Genomic DNA, 22,388 nt, shown 5'->3' on the forward strand with positions numbered 1-22,388 from the left:
AAACCCCGGCCGTTATATATTTGGAGGATAATGGGTTTTGGATTATGGTTAACAAACATTTAAAACCTTGGGTCTACGTGGAGACATTGTGATTTATAGACAATATTCACGTCAAGGCTTAGATGTTATTGCCAACTTTATCATCAAAATTAAATGTTTTTGGCTTAAAATTACCTAAAAACTCAAGTTGCATTGAACCATCGAAATTATCATCAAACCATTGAACTTCGGTCACCATTGGACTTATCTTCTTTTATTACATAGGAATTAACAGCATATTGTCCTATGTAATCTTAACATCATTACCGCCCCTTACACTGGGCCCCATAGTGAAATAAATTGTATATAAATCATGGGGCTCCTTCATAAGACGTGGTCCCTCTATTCGAGCGGTTCCTGCGAAAAAGTCCATCTGGTCGAGTGGTTAAGACGGCACTGAACCTAATTGGTCTTTGAGTTAGTTATCGTAATCATTAGCATACTTGAATCGTATTTAGATGTTATTCAGTTCTATGGCAATTACTTAAATAAGAGTCGAATTATCAACGAATTGGAGTACAAAAATCAAGAATAAATTTTATTAACGTTGAAAACACAATATGTCTTTACAAAGGTCTATCAGAAATTAAGGGGGATGTTCTTTGCATGGGCGATTTCGAGTCAAAACGTTCTATTAGGCCTACAATCTCAAGTTATGTTTGGAATGTTTTAAGGATGACCCCTTAATTAAATTAGAAATCGTTGTCTTTCAGTTTCCTAATGAAATTTAGGGGGTCATACGTAAAATACTCCAAAACAGTGAACTATTTAAGGTCTGTATGCTGAGAATTAAAGACCCAATGTTATCAAGTATTATTTATTGTATGCTTGGCACCCTTAAAATTAGTGACCACAGTTTCACGTAGCTTCATCTTCTAATAATATAGCTACCCATTATTGTATAATTTAAAAAGGTTAATCATATCTATTGTTGTCACGGTATTTAAGATCTAAAAGAATTAAAACTTTGGTTTACGGAGATATCCAACGTGATTTTATTAAAAACATTAAAATTTCCTTGAGACGTTTCGGGCCGCGGCTCGTCATTCAGTCTGTTGTACATGCACTTAAAATTTAATATAACACACCAAATTAATTGGGATAATACAACGATCTTAGCTAAAGAAAAAGACTACTATAAACGTAAAATTACCGAAAGTATCTACATTAAGAAATTTAAAAATAACTTTAACTTGGAGGCAGGCTATGTACTTAAAAATAATTGGAATGTGGACAAACTTATAAAAAATAATAGATAAATAATATAATTACACATTGTCAATAATATTAAAAAAAAAAAAAAAAAAAAAAAAAACACGCGGCACCCTTATGGTATTCCCTCTAGCGACCAAATGTTATACTTCCCCTTAAAAAATTGTCTAAAAAATAACCTAGAATAGAGTAGTATATTAACATGAACGAAATCAAGTTCAACAGACTGAATGACGAGCCGCGGCCCGAAACGTCTCAAGGAAATTTTAATGTTTTTAATAAAATCACGTTGGATATCTCCGTAAACCAAAGTTTTAATTCTTTTAAATTGTATAATTTATTTATTAATAATTCTTCAGAAATCAATTAAATTATCACATCAATCAAAGTACATAATTTTATATATGTTATTAAATACATCATTTTTATTTTTATTTTTATTTCGTGCATTTCTGAAAGAAATCGAAAAAGAAAATGATGATTAGTGAATATGAGATTTATAATTTAAGTCTCAACAAAATGGTGGATTTTACATACCATAAGGGCGCCAATTTTGCTGGCAAATTTGCTCAAACTGGCAATAAGTGGCTTATATCGGAGAAAAAAGTATTAGTTTATAATTTAGGATAGTTTATTGAAAAACCCAAAAATTCTTACCTTGCATTTAGCCAATTCTTGAAGTTCTTTTTTCATTTCCTGAAAATTTACCACAAATTTAATGGAAAAAAAATAATAACTTTAGATGATTATATTAAACAAAAAATATTTTCATACCTTGTCATCTTTACTAAACTTCGTCATTGAAGTACAATCTTTAAATTGTTGATGAAACTTATCGGCTTCCTCTGTCTGTAAAAATTAAGACTATCTTGTGAAATTAAAGTCCCACCCTTCAAAGTGGATAAAACCGTTTTACCGTGCAAGCTTTATTTGTAACCATACACATCTTGAACTTTTCGATATCCTCTATAAAGTTGAAATTAAAATCAATACGTTTTAAATTCAGGGTTTTGAAAGAGACAGCGATTGGAATAGGGAATCTGTTCGATAGTTTCTAAGAAGTTGCCTACCCAGAATTTTCCTTATTTTGTTGTAAAAAACTGGTGGAATTTTGTCAACGATGCTTCCAGTAGTAGCCTCAACCTCATAATTTATCGCTATAATAACAGTGATGGCAAGAGCCACGGCTAGAAAAATGCATCTAGTCATGTTGAAGCGTGTGAATCAAAGTGACGAATGAGTTTCCGAATATATAGTTAGCGGTTCAACTTGTTGATTCTATTTTGTTTGCTTAGCTGATGTAAATTTATACGTTTAATATATGAGAAGTCGTTAATTTCCTTGTGTAACAAGATACTGGGAGGTACGATTTAGTATTAATTTGAAAGTAACGAACGAAGTATACCTTAATCACCAGCAATGATTTACTCAATGTCTATATGTTCAAATAACGAAAATATTACATGGGAAAACCAAAAAACACACAAAAAGGTAGCAGTCTTTCTCTATTTGAGCTGGCAGTGGAGGATGTACGAGATTGGACCATGGAGGAACAATGCCGTGACTGTACTATGTATTTCTTCCCCAATACCTCGGAACTGGTATAGCCGATCTTTTCTTAACAAGTTCCTTGCAAAACTTGTCTTTAGTGTCTGATCATAGCTGGCTTAAATACACTCAAAGGCCACCCAATACCTCGGAACTGGTATAGCCGATCTTTTCTTAACAAGTTCCTTGCAAAACTTGTCTTTAGTGTCTGATCATAGCTGGCTTAAATACACTCAAAGGCCACCCAAACCTCCGCTTATATAGTTTACTTATCATATAAATTTAAATAACAAGTTATCTTTGAGCTTAACACAAATTGTACCCAGAAACGTTTGTGTCAAACAAAAAGGATTAATGGTCCCTTCTGATTAACACAATGTCTTTGCCATTGTGAGTTTCAAGATATAAGCATACTAAATATTCAAATAATAGCATATTTTACTATAAAAATCAAGAACCATATTCCTAAAATTAGTTTCTCTGTATGTAACTTTCGAAATGGTCTATTATATGTCGTTCAAGTATTCTCTATTGAAAATATAACGGATTATACAAGCTGAAACTTATACAAGTTTCAGTTGTAGTTTAGTTGGGAATTATGTCTCCATAGCAACGCGCGAATAGAAATTGTAAACAATAGATTTGAGCGACTTCGGGTAATGTTTTAGCTCTACGTAATATTTAACAATCATGACTGATAATCAAAATGAATCGAAATATCCAAGGTAAATATGTTTAAAGTTTTGAAATAATTATTCTCTTACATAAAATCTAATTTATTTTAGAATGACGAAAGAATCATTAAAGAAGATTTGTAAAGAGGCAAAATTATACCAGACACCGTATTTAAACGAAACATTATACCTGCATTACCAGGGGTTTTCCAAAATTGAAAATTTGGATGAATACGTCAATTTAAAATGCTTATGGCTGGAAAACAATGGAATTGGAACGATTGAAAACCTGGATTTTATGACCGATTTGCGCTCTTTGTACCTTCATCAAAATCGTATAACCAAAATAGAGAATCTAGATAACCTATCGAATTTGGATACGTTAAATCTGAGTCAAAATTTCATTACAAAAATTGAAAACTTGAGTATACAATTTTTTATATGTATATATAGAGTGTTTCTGATAAGTCTGCCATAAAATAAGAGGTGTTCTTTGGGCGATTTTGAGTCAAAAATGTTCTATGACATTTTGCCGTCCGGGCCACTGTTTTCGAGATACAATTTCAGTATTTTACGGATGACCCCCGTTAAATTTAATTAAGACACTGAAAGACACTGATTTCTAATTTAATTAAGGGGTCATCCCTAAAACTCTCAAATCATAACTCGAAAACGGTGCATGGCCCCGAAGGCAAAATGTCATATAAAATAAATTTTCGTCTCATAATCAGCGATAAATACATCCGCCTTAATTTATGGCAGCCTTATCAAAACACCCTGTACATATAAACAATTTTTGATCGTTACCCTAAATTAAATAGCAGGCGATAACGAATGATTTTAACAGGCGCTTTAAGGAGTCTCAATACCCTAAACATAAGCCATAATCGCTTAAATAAAGAGGAAGATATAGAACACTTAAAGCAATGCTCAAATTTGTCCGTCTTGGATCTATCGAATAACGTTCTAGATGACCCAAAAATTCTTCAAGTCTTCTCCGAAATGAAATCTTTGGTTAGTTTGTTATACTAATTATTATTGAATGGTATACAATCATATACGGGTTCTTCGCGACATATTGGCATAATTTTCACGACCCAGTTCAAAAACTATGACCTATAACCATACATTCTCTCATATGTGTTCCTGTACTAACCTAAAAGGGGCGTACATTGAACGCGTAAGCATTTCGGTTGAACAATACTTCAGAAACATGTAAATACGCGTCATAATGATAATGACAATGAGATATAAAATTCAAATTAAACATTTGAACAGCGTTTACGTAAAAATATATGATATTTATCTTATTTTGAAATAAATGTTGAAATTTTAGACGATATTTTACGACAAGATGTAATTACGCAAAAATATTATGTTCGCCGGATGCTGAACAAATATTGAACGCTAAATTACATTTCCGTAATGATCTTGATTTGAAAATAACTATACCCTTGAGCGACTTATTTTGCCGTAAATTTCCATGGGAAAAACGCGAAATTCGAGTTAAACCAAGCTGCTTAAAGACATTCATTGATTTATATACAAAAACCCTTAATGTTTCCATGGCTGTCTGGTACTGTCTAATACAGTGTTGTTTTAACATTAATAGAGAGTTTTGAACTTGATGGGTAATCCGGTGATCAAGAAAATCCCAAATTACCGAAAACGATGCATTGTGACCATTGTACGTAGTCTAAAATCTGAGAAACGTTATAATATAACACAAACTTCTCTTTCCAAGATTTGTTTCTGTCATAAGCCTATAATACTCTCCATAAGTATTGGTCGAAAGGATATTTAATTGTAATTTCTTTATTAGAAAGATATACAGTATTTAGATGACCGTCCCGTGTTTGAGAAAGAAAGAGCTTGCGCTTTTGCTTGGTACGAGTTTATATTGCCGTTTTGGCACTGCTTAATCGTACTAAACTGAACTCAGTGATGGGCACTATCATATCTTTTTTGAATCTGATACTTTATTTGATATTTGGAAAAAATCTAGCTATCATTTGACCGATTTTGATAGTGATAGATCAACCTAAATGATAGGCATGAAAAATTGAGTTTGAAAGTTCCGATTCCTAAGGAATTTTATGATAGAAAAATTAAATAGAAAACCAGATATCTCCATAATATTGAAATTCCTTTTGTAAAATCTCCGGTTGTAAATAAGAGAGCTTCTTGCACATCGAGAATCTAATAGACCAAAATGTCCTCTTTAAACTAGTGTTGTCGAATTTTTCCCTAATTGCGAGGAACACACCCGAAAACGCTTCCCAAGAAAATCGAAAAATTAAATAGAAAACCAGATATCTCCATAATATTGAAATTCCTTTTGTAAAATCTCCGGTTGTAAATAAGAGAGCTTCTTGCACATCGAGAATCTAATAGACCAAAATGTCCTCTTTAAACTAGTGATGTCGAAATTTTCCCTAATTGCGAGGAACACACCCGAAAACGCTTCCCAAGAAAATCAAAAAATTAAATAGAAAACCAGATATCTCCATAATATTGAAATTCCTTTTGTAAAATCTCCGGTTGTAAATAAGAGAGCTTCTTGCACATCGAGAATCTAATAGACCAAAATGTCCTCTTTAAATTAGTGTTGTCGAATTTTTCCCTAATTGCGAGGAACACACCCGAAAACGCTTCCCAAGAAAATCCAAAAATTAAATAGAAAACCAGATATCTCCATAATATTGAAATTCCTTTTGTAAAATCTCCGGTTGTAAATAAGAGAGCTTCTTGCACATCGCAAATCTAATAGACCAAAATGTCTTCTTTAAACCAATGTTCTCGAATTTTTCCCTAATTGCGAGGAACACACCCAAAAACGCTTCCCAAGAAAATTAAAAAATTAAATAGAAAACCAGATATCTCCATAATATTGAAATTCCTTTTGTAAAATCTACGGTTGTAAATAAGAGAGCTTCTTGCACATCGCAAATCTAATAGACCAAAATGTCCTCTTTAAACCAATGTTCTCGAATTTTTCCCTAATTTTAGCGGCCGACGGTCCGGAGAAAAAAATCGCGCATGCGCCTGAATAAAAAAAGAGCCTCGGTTAGGTCTCAGAGCTCTAACCCGGAATCTGCGAGAATTCACTCTCTTATTTTGATAGGTAAAAAATTGATAGGTGCGAAATCCAAAATATTTTGATAGGTAAAAAATTGATAGGTGCGAAATCCAAAATATTTTGATAGGTAAAAAATTGATAGGTGCGAAATCCAAAATGTTTTGATAGGTAAAAAATTGATAGGTGCGAAATCCAAAATATTTTGATAGGTAAAAAATTGATAGGTGCGAAATCCAAAATATTTTGATAGGTAAAAAATTGATAGGTGCGAAATCCAAAATGTTTTGATAGGTAAAAAATTGATAGGTGCGAAATCCAAAATATTTTGATAGGTAAAAAATTGATAGGTGCGAAATCCAAAATATTTTGATAGGTAAAAAATTGATAGGGGCGAAAACAAAAATATTTTGATAGGTAAAAAGATATATCGAAATAAAAGTGCCCAATTTACTGTGTCCGGTATAAATTAGCCTAACATATTCGGAAGGTACAGGGCCGGATTAAGCAACTTTGCACCCTGGGGGCCCAGATATTGTGCGCCCCATTAAGTCGGAAAAAACGAAAAATCAAATGTTGCTAAGGGGTAATAGTTCAACTCAATGCGCCCCCAACAAGCCTTGCGCCCTGGGGCCAGTGCCCCTCGCCCCCCCCCTATATTCCGGCCCTGGGAAGGTACCTGTCGTACGATTAGGCAGTGCTTCACGTTTAGTCAAATTAATGATTGAAACCTGACCCATCAAGGCTGGAAGGTGGCCACGAGAGAGAAGTTGAAGAAAGAAATCGGTGGAACGATAGAGAGCGAGAGAATATGAGACAAGGAGTCGAAAGTACATTTTAGTTTTCCAGATTTATTAGATGAAACTTAACTTCTCCATCGAATAGATCTAAGAAATTTACGCGGAGGCAGGATTTTAATGAGTAACCGGAGTGTACGAGAGGATGACAGCGGAGTGGATTTACCAACAATTACAAGTACAACATCTGAAAGTACAAATATAAATAGTTCGTCCGTTGAAACCAGAGATACGATAAGCCTATCCAACGGGGATGTTACCGATAACGGCAATGTAACATCGACTGAAACACGTGACATTAACTACACTGAACCAAGTATGAAAGAAGGCTCTTCATCGCGACTCGATGTGGAATCCTTGCCCACCTTTGAGACATTACCCGGAGGTCCAACTGTGGTGGAAGATAATGAAAAGTAATTAAGACTGTCGTACTTTTGATGATTTGAAAAATTTTTGGGAATATTGAAGATACCATGATGAGGGTCATCAAACTGACCACCCTTCCAATGTCCAATCAAGAAGGAAATTATACGCGTTGAAGGATGAAAACAGCGAATCAACGCTAAAAAACATATTAAGTATTGAGGAAGACGATGTGCCCCAAGTAGATGAGCGAATGAGTGCAAACTCAGCTATGTTTTCCAAACCCATGAAAACCGAACTTAAAAATAAAAGAGCTGAAAATAATTCTCTACGTTATCTGGATGGTAAGAAGTTCAAATAAATTGCGCTTGTTTCGTATTGATTTTGTTTAAATTTAAAATTTTTAGATATTATTGCAGACAGTAGTTGCTGGAAGGGAAACTGCAATTTAAACGTTTTTGAAATTGGTATTTACGTGCCTTGAAACATAGTTATTGTTTATAACCGTATTTTTCTTTTTTAAAGAAAATACGGATGATTACGAGACAATAGTCTTGGACAAGGATAAATCTATTAATTCCCGAAAGTTGGTTGAAGAGCTGGATGAAATTTCATCCAAATCCACCGCTTGGAAGGAATAAAATATAATGTAATAGGGAGACTCTGTTGGTGGAGTCCCAGTTCGAGGCAAAGATATGTGGCCTCTTTTCAAAAAATGGTTATCACGGTTCACGTGATTACAATTACGACTACCCTCTCATTGAAGACCATAATAGTTTTTGCACCATTCTGCGCTTGAGAGCCTCTCTCGCATTTGTCATCGTGATCACATGACTCGCTTTCTCTTCCAAGGGGTAGACCATTTCGATCGAACTTAAAAGTAAGAGGCACAGGGGTAAAACTCTGCCTTGTTTAGTCTATTACTGTGGTTTCAACACCTCTTTTTACCGTCAAAATGGTCTATTGCGCGTAAGAGAACAAGCTATGCGCATTACGTTTTTATCTTCCATTTCACCTGAATAACAGTCTCCCTGATTGTAAGTCTATAAAAGCCAATTTAGTCTTATGAGAGACATTAGAAAACCTGTAATTTTTCAAACTCAAATAAACAAATCAAAGTTATACTTAAAAAGCCATATTAAATTTATTTAATTCGAGGCAATATTGAATTGGTAAAATGAATGATACAAAAATATTTACTTCGTATAAGTCGAAGAATTCTCTCAACTTAGATTACGTTATTGGATATATTCTACAATGCGAAACTACTAAAATAATACGGTGCATGTCGTACGATTATAGGTGATATAATGAATATTAAATAGTTATAATTGATAATAATTAACGCGAGCATAATATAAGGAACACGAAATAATAATAATAATAATGTTAATAAATATTGTACACGAGTATATGGACATGAGAAAAACCTATTTCAACTTTAGTGGGGTTTTTTTTGCAATGTTTTTCTTCATTGGGGCAGTTTTAGTTCAGTGGTGGGTTATTAATGAAATTCGTGTTTCATCATTTTAGCTTGAGACGCGGCAGCTAAGGCTTGCATGCTTTTACTTCTCTCAAAGAGAGATGGGTCGGTGTAAATGGGTTCACTAGGGTCTTCGAATCTGGTGGGAGCTTGGAACTGTGAAACGTACAAATTGGCAGTGCTTGGTGACGTGCTCGACGCGTCTGATTCTTTCATCTAAGTGAACAAAAAGCGTTAGCTTTCATAAGTACAAGTCAACAGAACTGGTTAGAAGTTTTTTGATTCAACTTGCCCTTCTTTTCATTCTCTTAACGTAAAAGATAACCGCAACTCCTAGTCCGAGGATCAAACACACGAGGATAGCGACGATGGTAACCAAAGCGTAGTATCCGGCTTGCGCTACGCAGACAGTTGGTGGCTGGTACACTGTTGAATACAAGAAAAATAGTTTGTCAACTCATTGAACAGCGTATAAGAAAATAGCTCTGCAATAAGGACATACCAGCAGTTGGACCATCTTCAGGAATGTCTGACCGTGACAGGTACACCTGAAGGAGTTCGTGAACTTCCTCTTCTTCGTCATCTGTTCCATTCTGACCCGGGTTCTTTTTGGTTCCATTTCGTGCCTTGGGTGGTTTTACAGCTGTGCTAACTGTTTGTGGGGCTGAGTGTGAACTGACTGTAAGCGAGGCTGGAGATGGGACCGGTACTTGGGCGGGGGCTCTAGCTGGTTGTGCGAGCTTAGGGTTTGTACGAGGAGGTTGACCAGCAACAGGTTGGACTTGTTGAGGATTGGTTCTTGGTATTTGGCTGATAGTTCGAGTTGGACCGTGCACGACGTTAGTGGCATTGACAGAACGTCTGCGTCTTCCCCATGAAGGGAATGTTCCAGGACGGCCTCTGTCGTTACATATTACCTAAAGATTGGCAGAAAGTTTAGATCAATCCTAATTTTAACTACCAGTTTTACTCACCGGTTCGCAAGGACCTCGACAAGATCTAACGGTGGCTTGAAATACTAATAGATTAGAGTCTGGTATCTTAAAAGCGTAGAACTCTGCTTCGAGAGCACCGTCGGGTGTTCTGTGCAGTTCTGGGAAGACGTATAAATCCACGGGACATCTAGAATTGTAAATACAACGAGTTAGGTTTCATCTGTTGCCTCCCGAAGCAAAATATTTACCCTCTAGAATCAATTAAATGAACTTGTCTTCCTGAGTATGGATCTTTGGCAATAACGTTTGTCGCGAAAATGTCGCTGAAGAACTCGAATCGATCTAGGAGAACAAAGAATAAAATAGTGTTAAAAATATATATTGATATACTGAATTCTGTAATTAATTACATTGTCCCCTCGCTTCGAGACGGAATGTCAGAAGGTCACCAACGGCGATAGTGTTTGTTGGGGTACCGCGATACAAGACGCGTAAGACCACATTAGATGTTAAAATATTTTGAGCTGGTAGGTGTTCAATTTGAGTTGGATAACGTCTATGGGGGAAAAAGGTTTGTTACTTAGGTTCACACTTCGGCAATTTAGTTTTGTGTTAGTTTTACCCATCCGTCCTGGTATCCAAGTAGCTAGATGTTACGACCGCCTCTCCAGGTCCGGAAAAATAACAGGTCAAGTTGTACTTCTTATCACGACTAGTTTGTACAAAATCGTTGAATTGAACCACGACGATGTTGGTCATAGCATCTCCATACTATGAAAAGAAACAATCTTAGCACTTGAAGATTTTTTGTCACCTGTAAGATTTTGTATTAACATACCTGTTGAGTTCCACATCGTGGAAATCCATTAGCTCGGCTAATTCGGAGCACATTCACTTTCCCACCATTTCCATCGAAGAAACACGAATCATAAAAGCCATAGGTATAGATTCTACCAAAGAAACCCTCCGGCGTCTTCAAGGTGAATTCCATACCATCTGGGGAACAAGTTTGTCCAACTGCATGAAAAATGTTTAATTAGTTCCACTCCAAACCACTTCAAGAAATATTAACATTTATCTTACCATCCAAACAATCTTGGCCAAGATTGCGTCCAGCAACAGCCGGATCCCTTTCGTAGAAATCAAACTGAGTGTTTTGTTCGAAATGTGAGGGGTTACCCATTTGAAGTTGTCTAGTATCCTGGTCGCTCAGCTCGCAATTGTCTGGGAAGAATGCTCTGAAGTTGAAGGATCGGCAAGTAAGTTGCCTATTTTCCAAACAGGCGCGCTCGCACTCTTCCAATCTCTCAGCTCTGACTACCATCCTGACGTAAAAAGGCTTCATTCGAACACCGAATCCGACTTTTCTGAAAACACCTCCTCCAACTGGAAGTCCACCAAATCCTGGTTTGCATCTGTCCAATGGTCCACCAGGTGGACCGTGAGGAGGGAATGGAGGGCCGTGATCTTTTATGGGGGGATAGGGAGGAAGGTTATTCGGTCCTCCAGAGTATCCTCCGCCAACTGCTCCACCATAAGCGCCTCCGTAAGCTCCACCGTAACCACCAGCGCCTCCCCATGGACCACCGATGCCGGGGGCCAGCGGACCATATGCACCTCCGTATCTACTTTATTGATACGAAAATACACATATCAACAAAACTGAACGTAAAGTGGTTGGATGCTGCTATTGAAACTAACCCGCCGCCATGTCCACCAATGTGTCCTCCGTAACCACTTCCATATCCGCTACCATATCCGGAACCACCCCATGATCCACCGTAGCCTCCTGGTCCACCTGGAGCTCCGCCGTATCCTCCAGAACCGTATGAACCACCGTAGCTTCCTCCACCACCGGATCCCCATCCAGATGGCCGATAGGACGCTCCGTATCCAGGATTACCACCTGAACCGCTCCACGAATAACCTCCCGGATAGCTTCCACCGCCGCGATCTGGAACCACGGGTGCTTTAATTTATACTTTAAGTAAATTTACTTGAATTGAAAACATTGACCTAAAAACTATAAGTAAAACACCAAATAACTCTACGTAGCTCCAGAAACACTCAGTGCAAATACTGAACACTTAAGCGTACATTAACCCGTTAAATCTGCTTAAATAGTCCAATGCTTTCTAGTCTTAACTATTGCTAACTTTTAATTTTTACCATTTCCCAAAACTCTCCGGCGAAGCGTTAACCAAAAGCAGCATTTACAATAAACCAATCATTACACGGGCAGACCATAGCGTGGTAAAGCAAAGAAACAGGCCTTTGAGCTATTGCTTGGGAAGCACTTCGGGGTTGATCTTAATTTCAATTGGACTATGAACTCGAAGCTGCTGCTAATTACTTACACCATTTAAATTCGTAGTAATCATAGGAATCATCATCGATTAAATTAGGTCTCGCTTTACCGTAGCCGTCTGAACTGCTGAACCTACACAGCTGAAGCCGAGAACTATATTCGACAGAACGGCACTCGCGGCCGTAACGGCGAGCGCATTCGTCCAGACACTCCTGGAACGAATAAGACTTGACTTCCACTTGATGGGACCAGTCTAGCCGTTTACGACGGTAACATTCGAACGTGGCGTTGTTCATAATTGCCGCTGGAATTGGTCAATAATTCATCCCGTCTCGTGAAATGCTTTGACACGATATCGCGTATAGACATAAGAAGGAACCTGGGGCCCAAGGGTCTTTCACCTTAACTTATTACACGACTTCGAGTGCTTTCTAGGTGCCTTAAGAGCCTGTTAACCGTGAAGCCTTTTAGGGCTAGGCATGTTGAAGAATATCGAGAAATGAAGATTCGAGCTCTCAAGAAGCCAAAAATCAGTGGTGTTAGGTGAAAAAGTGATTTAAAACATACGAGTGGTAAATATAATTATGGACAGAGGTCAAAATTGAACCTCTCATCGCGTTCTGAATAGTGTAAGGCGATTAAAAACTTTGCAAGAACTGCTGTTGGTTAGCGCCCACCTTTTAATGAAACTAAAAACTTATTTCTAATTAATTTTCGCATGCCTAGACCTATTATAATACGCGTATAGTTTCGCCTATTTCCTTTGGTATTTGCTATTGAGTTTACTTTTTATATCTTCAAAAAAAATATATATAAAAACCGACCATAAAGAAACGAAACTCACCTTTTCCTCTGTCTGTAGTACCACAAATAACTCTGTACAGATCTCCGCTGCTGGGTTTCAATGGTCGCTGAGTTTCGGGACCTTCGGTGAAACCTAATGGATCCTCGTCGTACAAAACGCAAGTTCTCGATTTGTCGTCAAAAAGGAAAGAACGGCAAAGGAAGCCTTTTTCATCCAAGCTTTTGGTGCAAGTTGTGGAACATTCTTGGAAATCTCGAACAGTCAAAACTTCTCTTTCGTAAGCACCGTCCAACTCTTTCCCAGATTCCAAGATGAAAGCGGTTGTTGTGCACATCTGAGAGCCTGAAAAAGAAATAATTTTTAGAATGGGCTTCGGATCAAGGGGATAAAATTTTCGAAAAACCTTACTTGGCATGCACATGTTTTCCATGTAATCGCAGTTGGGATCCGAACGTAAACCTTCCGGTTTCATAGACTTTGTTGAACGGGACAGTCTGCATCTTTGCGCGGCTCTGTCGAAGGTGGCCGATCGACAAGTGAATTCGTATTCGTTCAAACATTTGTCTTCGCACTCGGTTCTGTTTGAAGCAAAAACTTCTTTATCACCCTCGGAGTCAAACTTATAACCAGGAGTTCTTTCGAAGACATAGAGTCGGGTCGGACAATCGGCGCTAATTTTTGGAGCTAAGACGATATAATAGTATTTTAAACCATTGAACGGAAGATGGTTACCTAACTGGAACTTACATGTCAGACAAATTTCGTTATAATGCCAAGCATTACTCTGTCGAACCAAAGTGTCACTTCCATCTGGAGACGCTTTGTCGAAGTAGAAATAACAAGAGGACTCGTCGTATTGGCTACCAGCGCCAGTACCTCCTTGGTTTCCGGAAAGCGAATTTTGATTAGCGCCACCCGATCGCCTTCGACCAGGCACGAAGTCGAAAGACAGACACTGTTGTATGGCCGTTGTTCTGTCTTCCGCACAACGTCGGACACATTCCTCGAGTACTTTCACTGGCAAATCAACCCGGGTAACCTAAAGAAAATTTCATAAATGACGTACCAACTATATAAATTTGCAATATGCTATTATATATGGGAAGTTTGCATTTTAATCTTCAATGTGAAAGGTTAACTCGGGTTTATTACCACTTCGTTCCTGGGCCTTCCGGATCCGAAACTCCCACTTCCACCAAGTTTATAATCCGCTATCTTTTCATACACTAGCTTCCCGGCTCCATTGTTACAGCTTTGGGCTATACAGAATATAAAATACCACACATCTGAATACGTAACATGAAAAAGGCTTGGGATAACGCGGAAATGGTATGTTCGGGTGTAGTGGACCCCCGAAACTAGTAGCCACGATTATGTCCACGTAGGGGAAGTGACAAAGAAGGACCCGTTATTGTCCGAAAACATTTCGTTTAACAAAGCAGCTCCCATTTGAGGAACATTTTCATTGATCTAACCCTCTCTACTATATCTCAATGACAAATAGACCAAAACCAGGAAGTAAAAATTCGGATGTACGGGAATAGGGGCCATCCGAATTTCTGGGATAGCGGAAGGGTGTTCGCTATTTGATGACAGCTTATATGCGGGCAATACCATAAGCCTATAGTACTGTTCATAAGTATGGATAGAAAGAATATTTGCTACAAGGGTTTGTATTTCTCATAAAGGGGAGTTTTTTTAGTAACAGAAACCATCGCCTACTGTGATCTACATCTCTATCTGTAATCACTAAGGAAAGAATTCTCAGTAAGCCATGATTTTATTCTGTCCCGACTTGGATGAGAGATGTTTGTGTGGAACATCGGGCTCTTTAATTTGTCTCGCATAAACAATTCCTCTACTATAAGTCCCTAGTTCCGACCCATACTTATGTGATAGAGAGCGGGTTATGGCTATTCTAAAATATTGCAAAATGCAAAAATCGCAACTTAAGTTTCTACATTATAATATTTTAAATATCATTCTAAACCGTGACTTAATTTTATTTAGTGTATAATTGCATTAAATCCGACACATCGCGCGCTTCCCGAAAAAAGGTGTTCATATCAAAATGATCAAAATGCTTGGTTTAATGGGATGTTTCTACTGTGATTTAAAATTAAAATGATAAATAATTTAATCAGGGTTATAAATATATCAAATAATAAATAATTATCAAAATATTTATATATACGAATTAAATATATTCAGATCTTCTCGTGCACGATATTCTTATTTAAAGAATAGTTTATATTGACGAATGTTTTGTGCGTACAAATTCTAGAGATGGACAATATTAGAAATGCCAATAACTGATAAATATTTAAAACATATTAGATTTAAATTATTGAATATGATTGGAAGTCCATTCAATACTTAATACCAGGCCAGACTTATAGGCTAAAAAATGATATAAAAAATTTCACGCATCTCAAATGGATATAAAATATTTAAATTAAACCCGAATTATTTACAAATATATTTAAAAAACTAATATTTCCGAAGTTGAATTTATTAACTTAATTAGCGATAAATAAAAATAAGTTAAAGTACATACCTTCGGTTAAAATTCGGAGCGCTGCTAAGAAGGACACTAGTGGCACCATGGTTCTCCAGAAGACCATCTTCGGTTAGACCACGAAACTAAAAGTATGGGGAGACGAACGCATCTTGTAATGAACCCAATCGATCAACGGCCATAAGCTTTCAAAGTTCTATCCCGCGACAGAACATTGACAACTTTTAACATTGTTCAATTCATTGTCAAACGCGGCCGCTATTCAAATTATACCCCGATAGTCACGCCCAAGTCTAACCGGATTGGTTAAAACTCTTCGGAATGACGTAGAGACGTCACTGGTACGTCATCGTATAATAACTCTTTTTTGAGGTTGCGCTTTAAAATTTATCATTATTCCAAGTCCCTTAATTGTTACGACCCTATGACGATTTCCGGACATGTTTTTATTTATTTTCTTTTAAGTCTGTCCGAATTCTATACAGACATAGCTTCCCGGATAAGGTGAACGACATCAAATTCTCGCTCGATGTACTCAATTTCTATTTATCAATATATTGTTATATATAGAAATGATTTGAATCATTTGAATTCAATGAATAGACATTCGGTACTCGCTCGGATGGACGCGTTTAGTTTATCGCTGACCCTTCTGGTCAAACAATAGTTTGTTTTTTAATACTGGCCGTTGATATTTAGAGCGGGGTTCACGGACCGTTTTCAGTCCTTTTATTCGAAGCGTTATAATGTGTCATTCGAGATACAATGACCAAATCTGACAATAGTCGCGAAAGTTTGACGACTTCAAACTTAATTAATTGATGTTCGAAACTGCGGTCTTTGTTTTTCACTATTTATACTGATTTTTTTGTTTGTTTGTTTGTTTAATATTAAAATTATTTGTTACGTGCAAAGAAATATAGGTTTATAGGACTTGCAACCGATGTCATTCAATGTATTGATATAAAATTATGGGATTTCAGTTCATTAACCCTTTTTAAACTATAAAGAAATCAGTATTTTTTCATCAAATATTAATGAATTTAATTTTTGTTAGGACCCTAGTATCCTTTTGAAATACTGATTTGTCTATAGAAAAGTAATTGGAGGGTTATTCAAATCCTGAAGTGTGAAAATGTGAAATATAGGAACATGATAATAAGTTTTATGAAAGAGGCAACAGCATTTAAATAATCTATAATACCACTATGGTGCAGAGCCCGATAAAATTATACTCTGTGTTCACGTACACATGTAGAGAATCTTTTCCACCTCTTTCAAAGAAGTGATTCAAAATCACGAAAGTTATCGACCTTTAAAAAGTGTTTAACCAAAATAAGATAATTTTCAAATCGGTCAAATCATCTCATTCTTGACTTGAAATCTGTCAGGCCTCTCATAAAATACAACTCTTAGCGTATAACTAGATTAGTCAACACAAGTTGAGTAAACTAGTTGGATCTTGTGTTGAGTGAATGAATCTCCCAAAGAGTAGTTGTGAAAAATATATGGGTAATCCATTATAACATTCATCTATATTTGAGTTGCTCGTCTAACTCTGTAAACTAGAACTCATACAAGAACTGAGAATGTTTGAGGACAGAATAAGCCTCTTCGATGTAACTAAGAGGGAACGATACGGGGGTAAAACTCCATCTTGCTTTTCGGCGCCTGCGCTCTGGGCTTTTTGCTTTGGTCCAGAGAGTGCGCAGAGCCGTCTATGGATCATCCCTCTTGTGCGTCTCGATACTGAGGGTTGCCTGCCCCCCTTTTCATTACATCGAAGAGGCTTATAGAGCTGTAGCAACTAGCACTGTAATCTCGCGTGCATTTCACAACTATTCCCGGATGAAACATGGAAAGCATACAAGGAATGAGCTCGTGAAAACCTCAACTGTTATCGAGGAAACACGATGGCTACATTCTAGTTCTTAGATGACTTCATTTACTCTAAAAGCCATAATTTAGTGTAACTTACACCCTTGTTTCGATAAACGTTATTGCGTATGAAAACCATTAAAGACGTAGCGAGCATATAATTTATTGTCTCTGATGATGGGGGAGTGATTGTTGAAGCGCGAAATTTGACCTACAAAAGATCATTGTCGCCTTGGCATGGATGGAAAATGATACCTTTTGTTTTCTACGGGAAATACCGATAGCCACTTCCCGTCGACCAATAAGCGTAAAGAAACTGAAGGGAGGGGCGTGGTCCGGGATTAAATTGAATAGGATGAGAGTGTAGAGAAACTTCAAATACCCGAAATTCGAAATTTGCGAGTGATAAAGGGCGTATTGTCAGAACCGAGAGGACAACGATCACTATTTAATTTAGGTCAGAGACATTTCTGACACCCTGAGCTCTAGTTGAATGAATAGCCAGAACATCCATCCCCTCCCCCCACTCCAACTAAAAGGAAAAAACACTTTTCGTTTCGTTTTGGCTAATTGGATTAGGAGATGCGCTATTTTGTTCACTTAAATGCTTTTGACGGGAAAAACAATGATTTTCCTTTTTATGGAGTGTTTTATAATGTCCAAATGAAAGTTGCCCGTGGGCCATTATAGTAAGGTCGTAGCGATGTTCATACATTACACTTTATAGTAACGTAACGGCAATAAGTATGACACTTAATGAAATACGTTAATGGAGAAGCGTACCCGACTGTACCAACTTGTTATTTCTTAGAGAGGAAAATTTAATAAGTAATAACGTCTTTGGTTCTGAAGTTGCCCGTATCTTGGTCTTACGTTTTACAAACAGAAGTGCCATACTTATTGCTATTATATTACTTACGCTTACACCTATGGCTAACATCAAACACAATGTACTTCGACACGTACCATTACCGGATTTAATAATTGGCTTAGAAATATCATACACCTGGACTGTTGATAAAGTAAGGGTGGTACTTTCACTAGATAATTGGTCTTTTTGGTGATGTAGTAAAATTTTAATACCAAAACAAGGAAACATCAAATAGATCTGTTCTGTGCCCTGATATCAAACCTGACGGTATAACCATTTTAAATGGAGCTGCGCAGACCTTCGGGACATTTTCATTAGTTTTCTGGCCGTCATTTTAAAAGATGGCGGCAAATTGAACCCCAAGGATTTTGACTTGTATAAATATTTAGACGTAGAAACACGTCTGTTACACAAGCATTGCTTTTCTTATTTTGACACTAGTTTGACAACATGCATAGTGCTCTATTTTCTCAACCCTCATAAATTTACATTTTTTAACTTCCGTAGGGGTAGCTATACAAAGGCAAATAGTAACAACACAAGTAAGGAGAGGGTAAGTAACTTGCGATTCACGTTGGTACTGAGCCAACGATATTAATGCATACGTTCGTAGTTTTGATAACAATACAGTATTTTCAAGCCTCCTACCTGATGATAGATTTGGGATACTAAATATACCTATCGGAACTTGTCAATAACCTTAACTAGGCCCACCTAAAACCAAGTTTTAATAAAATCTATGAAAAAGGGAAAACTCAATTACGATCTAAGTCTACATTTCGACTTCATCACAACGGGATCACAGTCAGTCATATTTGGAAACTCATAACAAGCCATTGCAAAAATATCACATCATTTAAATCTAGGATGGCTATTAGTACGTTCTCATGTCTTATATGGGTTCTTTTAACTACGATTCCGTACATATCTTCAAGTTGATCGGATATAAGAAAGTGATTCAAATTAACGTACAAAATTTCACCACCCCGAACTAAACAACCAATGAACTAATTTACAAGTGACTTTAATTAAGATAAAAATACTGTCAAATATTTTAGTCGCGCTTAAACGGAAGAGATCTGTCAAACGAGAAGATTGACAAATAGCACTGTATGCTTAACACACTAAAAGCTACATTAGATCAAAAACGGATTTCGGTTCGAGGGAAAGAATGGAAGTAGATCTTCAATCTAATTTAACTTTTAATTTTAGAAATAAATAAAGTTAGTACTTACGGATCGTCCTTATACCAAAGAATATAAGCTCAACTTGATATTTAATAAATAATTTGGCACGATAATCAGTTGCAATGAGCGACTTGTCAAAAACGAACGAAACCTACACTTCTATGTCACGTTTCAATTTGTTCAGATCAGACGTTAGTTAATCTGCTGGTGCGGGCACCATCGTCTTTTCAATATATGTCACCGTGTTTCGGGAAACCCTTGTTTTTAACGAGAAATTTCGTTATATCAAAATATTTCCCCCGCTACTTTATATTAGGACGCGAGCCAATGGATACTGGTCTTGGAACGACACTAGTAATTATGAGGGTTTGCCTAACTTTTGCTCGGGTATTAATGCACTTAGATATCTGTAGGTGTAATCATTTGTACGATTCTTTTTTAAACCAGGGGCGAAAGGGGGTGACTATAGCGCTTTTTTTTTTTGGCGCGGCACATCTGAATATGTTCGGTCAGTCGGTTTTTGATGTGACTCCGCCTTAAAAGTTTTAGTTTGATTGTAATTTTGTAAAGGAGAGCTCCAAGTTCCTGCCCGACATATATTATCCTTCGCTATTCTTTTTCGAGGCTGAAAATATATCTTTCTGGGCAAACGGATATCTGGTGACTAATTTATTTCGACGTTATTTCTAAAGATGAATTGGATGATCCACCTTTTGATGAAGCGAAGTGTCGGAATGGAAATGTACCTACCTACCATATATCAAGTCATTCTATCAAAAGCGACATTTTAATTTTAGTTTCTCCCCAATTTGATTATTTTTTTGGGGGGATATTATAAATATTACAGCAACGGGTTCCCACGTCGCCCGTCACCGCAGTGCCTGTAAAGCTAGACTTAAATTTATTAAAGTTATTACTTAAGTTAGCTTGTTTTGGTTAGTTTTCCTGTCCTCCATCTTCTAAGATGGATAAGATGGATGGAGACGAATTTTAACTAAAACTATATATATTTTGTTTACATCACTATCTAGTTTTCTAAATATGAGTGAAACCAGATCTTGAAATATCTGGCAAAGGATTGTTTTTTAGTTGTATTTTTTTTATAAGCCGTCAATTAGAATAATCTAAGTACCTAGAACTTAAAGTAAAACGTCAAAATTTTTCTACATGCGTACATTTTAAATTTTACTTCATTTACTTCAATTTCCCAAGAGACTATACTAGAACCTAACCAAGAATATTTACCCTTAACTAGTTCATTTATTAAATTAGGCCAGAAGGGGATAATAGAAGAGAAGTATTATATACTTCTGATTAGACTGATTGCCACTAATGAACTGTACGTTGTAGAAGCGAACTGAAGAAATCAAGTGTTTCAGGTTGGGTTATAGTATAAAGTCTACAAATAACTGCTTTTTGGCTTCGACTTTTAGCGACGATAAAATACATAAACCAAAAATTAAAAAAAACTCTAAGAGAAACTATACTGGTATCGTTCACCCAACTTGTTTTGCGGTTGTCTGCGATTCAGTCGCTCTATTGTGAGTTATCCATTTGACCCTATGATTTTTGGGTCGTTGCCGACAAGTGGTTCAAATGTTGGAATTCGGAATTCACGTCATATCAAAAGATTATTAGGTTTGCCGTTCATCAGGTCGACGAAAAATATCATTTAATAGATTGAATTAAAGAATTGAAAAAAAAAATTGTAGTACTATTTGACAAAGAGTGATTGTGTCATAATAGTTGGCAATGAAACTTAGTCAAATATTCCTGCACAGAATAATTAATTTATTCATACGAGTTTGCATTATAATTCAATATAAGTTTAGTTTCCATATAACAGGTTTTTATATTATATTTCTTCGCTAATAATTTAGTAACCTTTATGTTCCCCTGCAATTCTATTTCAAACATTATTCTTGCTAATCGCAATGGATGGGAGCTTTTACTAATTGTTTTTCCGTTACTTATTACTAACCATTTTTGCAAGCTAAACGTAAGAGCGTTACATACAGAGATAACCTAATCTGGCTTTTTATTATTCATTATTTAAGCAAGGTTTTCATAAAAAATTACTTTTGAAAATTAGTTTGGTGCCTTTAAATTATTTGCCACTGTCTTTTAGCGGTTTGAAAGCTATGAATAATTGTTCAGTATCATTTATGAAAAAAAGGGTTTATTGCCGTTCCCCCAGTGTTGCCAAGACGTTGGTGAGTCAAGAGATTACAGTTCAGTTTGATTCAGTACTTGATCAACTCACAGAGCGCCTGACAACACTTCACTGAAGTTTAATCTGTGAAATAGGGAGGCATTTTCTTTAGCCCCTTTAGTGAAAACTTTCTTTAATCTTGATTTTGTTAAAAATCTCAGTTGAAAGTTAAACAAGCTAATAGATCGTTACTACAACATGAAGATACGGGTTCCATTGTCTATATACCGTTTTTACATCAACTGAGATACTTCTATCTTGCTATCACTGATAATAAAGCACCGTTTTATGTATCGACGGATATGAAAAAGGTATTTGTATTTATTAGAATCGTAGAATAAATAGTTAATTTGGTTGACTAGTTTTGCATTGTGCCATTTGGTTTGCATTCCAATGTCGGAATGCGGTAGAGTAGACTCGAAATATGTACAGTTATGAAAACATGACCCGCTTTTTATTAGTATATATCGGATATATTGAAT

The 22,388-nt window shown here is 36.5% G+C and overlaps 2 protein-coding genes across 2 annotated transcripts; one reads left to right on the plus strand and one right to left on the minus strand.

Moving 5' to 3' along the window:
• The first annotated feature begins 5,091 nt into the window (after positions 1–5,091).
• Positions 5,092–8,799, plus strand: dtr (defective transmitter release). The gene is made up of 7 exons (XM_089852613.1): positions 5,092–5,160; positions 5,296–5,360; positions 7,294–7,379; positions 7,435–7,759; positions 7,815–8,053; positions 8,117–8,176; positions 8,235–8,799. Exons 1-7 carry the CDS (start codon positions 5,101–5,103, stop codon positions 8,348–8,350), a joined length of 951 nt encoding a protein of 316 aa, XP_089708739.1. The 5' UTR covers positions 5,092–5,100; the 3' UTR covers positions 8,351–8,799.
• Positions 8,800–8,862: 63 nt separating this feature from the next.
• On the minus strand, positions 8,863–16,239 carry nompA (no mechanoreceptor potential A). Its single transcript, XM_089853305.1, has 16 exons — positions 15,798–16,239; positions 14,393–14,499; positions 13,988–14,279; positions 13,649–13,924; positions 13,280–13,582; positions 12,485–12,739; positions 11,829–12,102; positions 11,211–11,755; positions 10,966–11,144; positions 10,750–10,898; positions 10,538–10,683; positions 10,376–10,469; positions 10,167–10,314; positions 9,695–10,109; positions 9,485–9,618; positions 8,863–9,408 (listed from the first exon to the last, which is right to left on the minus strand). The coding sequence occupies exons 1-16, from the start codon at positions 15,862–15,864 to the stop codon at positions 9,214–9,216; spliced, it is 3,579 nt and encodes a 1,192-aa protein (XP_089709431.1). The 5' UTR covers positions 15,865–16,239; the 3' UTR covers positions 8,863–9,213.
• Between the last annotated feature and the right edge of the window lie 6,149 nt (positions 16,240–22,388).

Source organism: Phalangium opilio, unplaced genomic scaffold (genome assembly GCF_054372755.1).
Source record: "Phalangium opilio isolate 3A_F unplaced genomic scaffold, DU_Popi_V2 ptg000113l_1, whole genome shotgun sequence".
Classification (NCBI taxonomy): Eukaryota; Metazoa; Arthropoda; class Arachnida; order Opiliones; family Phalangiidae; genus Phalangium; species Phalangium opilio.

Bases quoted from the DNA above. Each gene is read 5' to 3' on its own strand.
- nompA (XM_089853305.1), bottom strand. From the start codon at position 15,864: ATGGTCTTCTGGAGAACCATGGTGCCACTAGTGTCCTTCTTAGCAGCG. The intron at 14,280-14,392 runs GTAATAAACCCG...AATTTTCTTTAG, and splicing joins GAAGGCCCAGGAACGAAGTG to GTTACCCGGGTTGATTTGCC. The intron at 10,899-10,965 runs GTATGTTAATAC...TTCTTTTCATAG, and splicing joins CACGATGTGGAACTCAACAG to TATGGAGATGCTATGACCAA.
- dtr (XM_089852613.1), top strand. From the start codon at position 5,101: ATGGGTAATCCGGTGATCAAGAAAATCCCAAATTACCGAAAACGATGC. The intron at 5,161-5,295 runs GTACGTAGTCTA...TTTCTTTATTAG, and splicing joins AACGATGCATTGTGACCATT to AAAGATATACAGTATTTAGA. The intron at 5,361-7,293 runs GTACGAGTTTAT...TGACCCATCAAG, and splicing joins AGAGCTTGCGCTTTTGCTTG to GCTGGAAGGTGGCCACGAGA.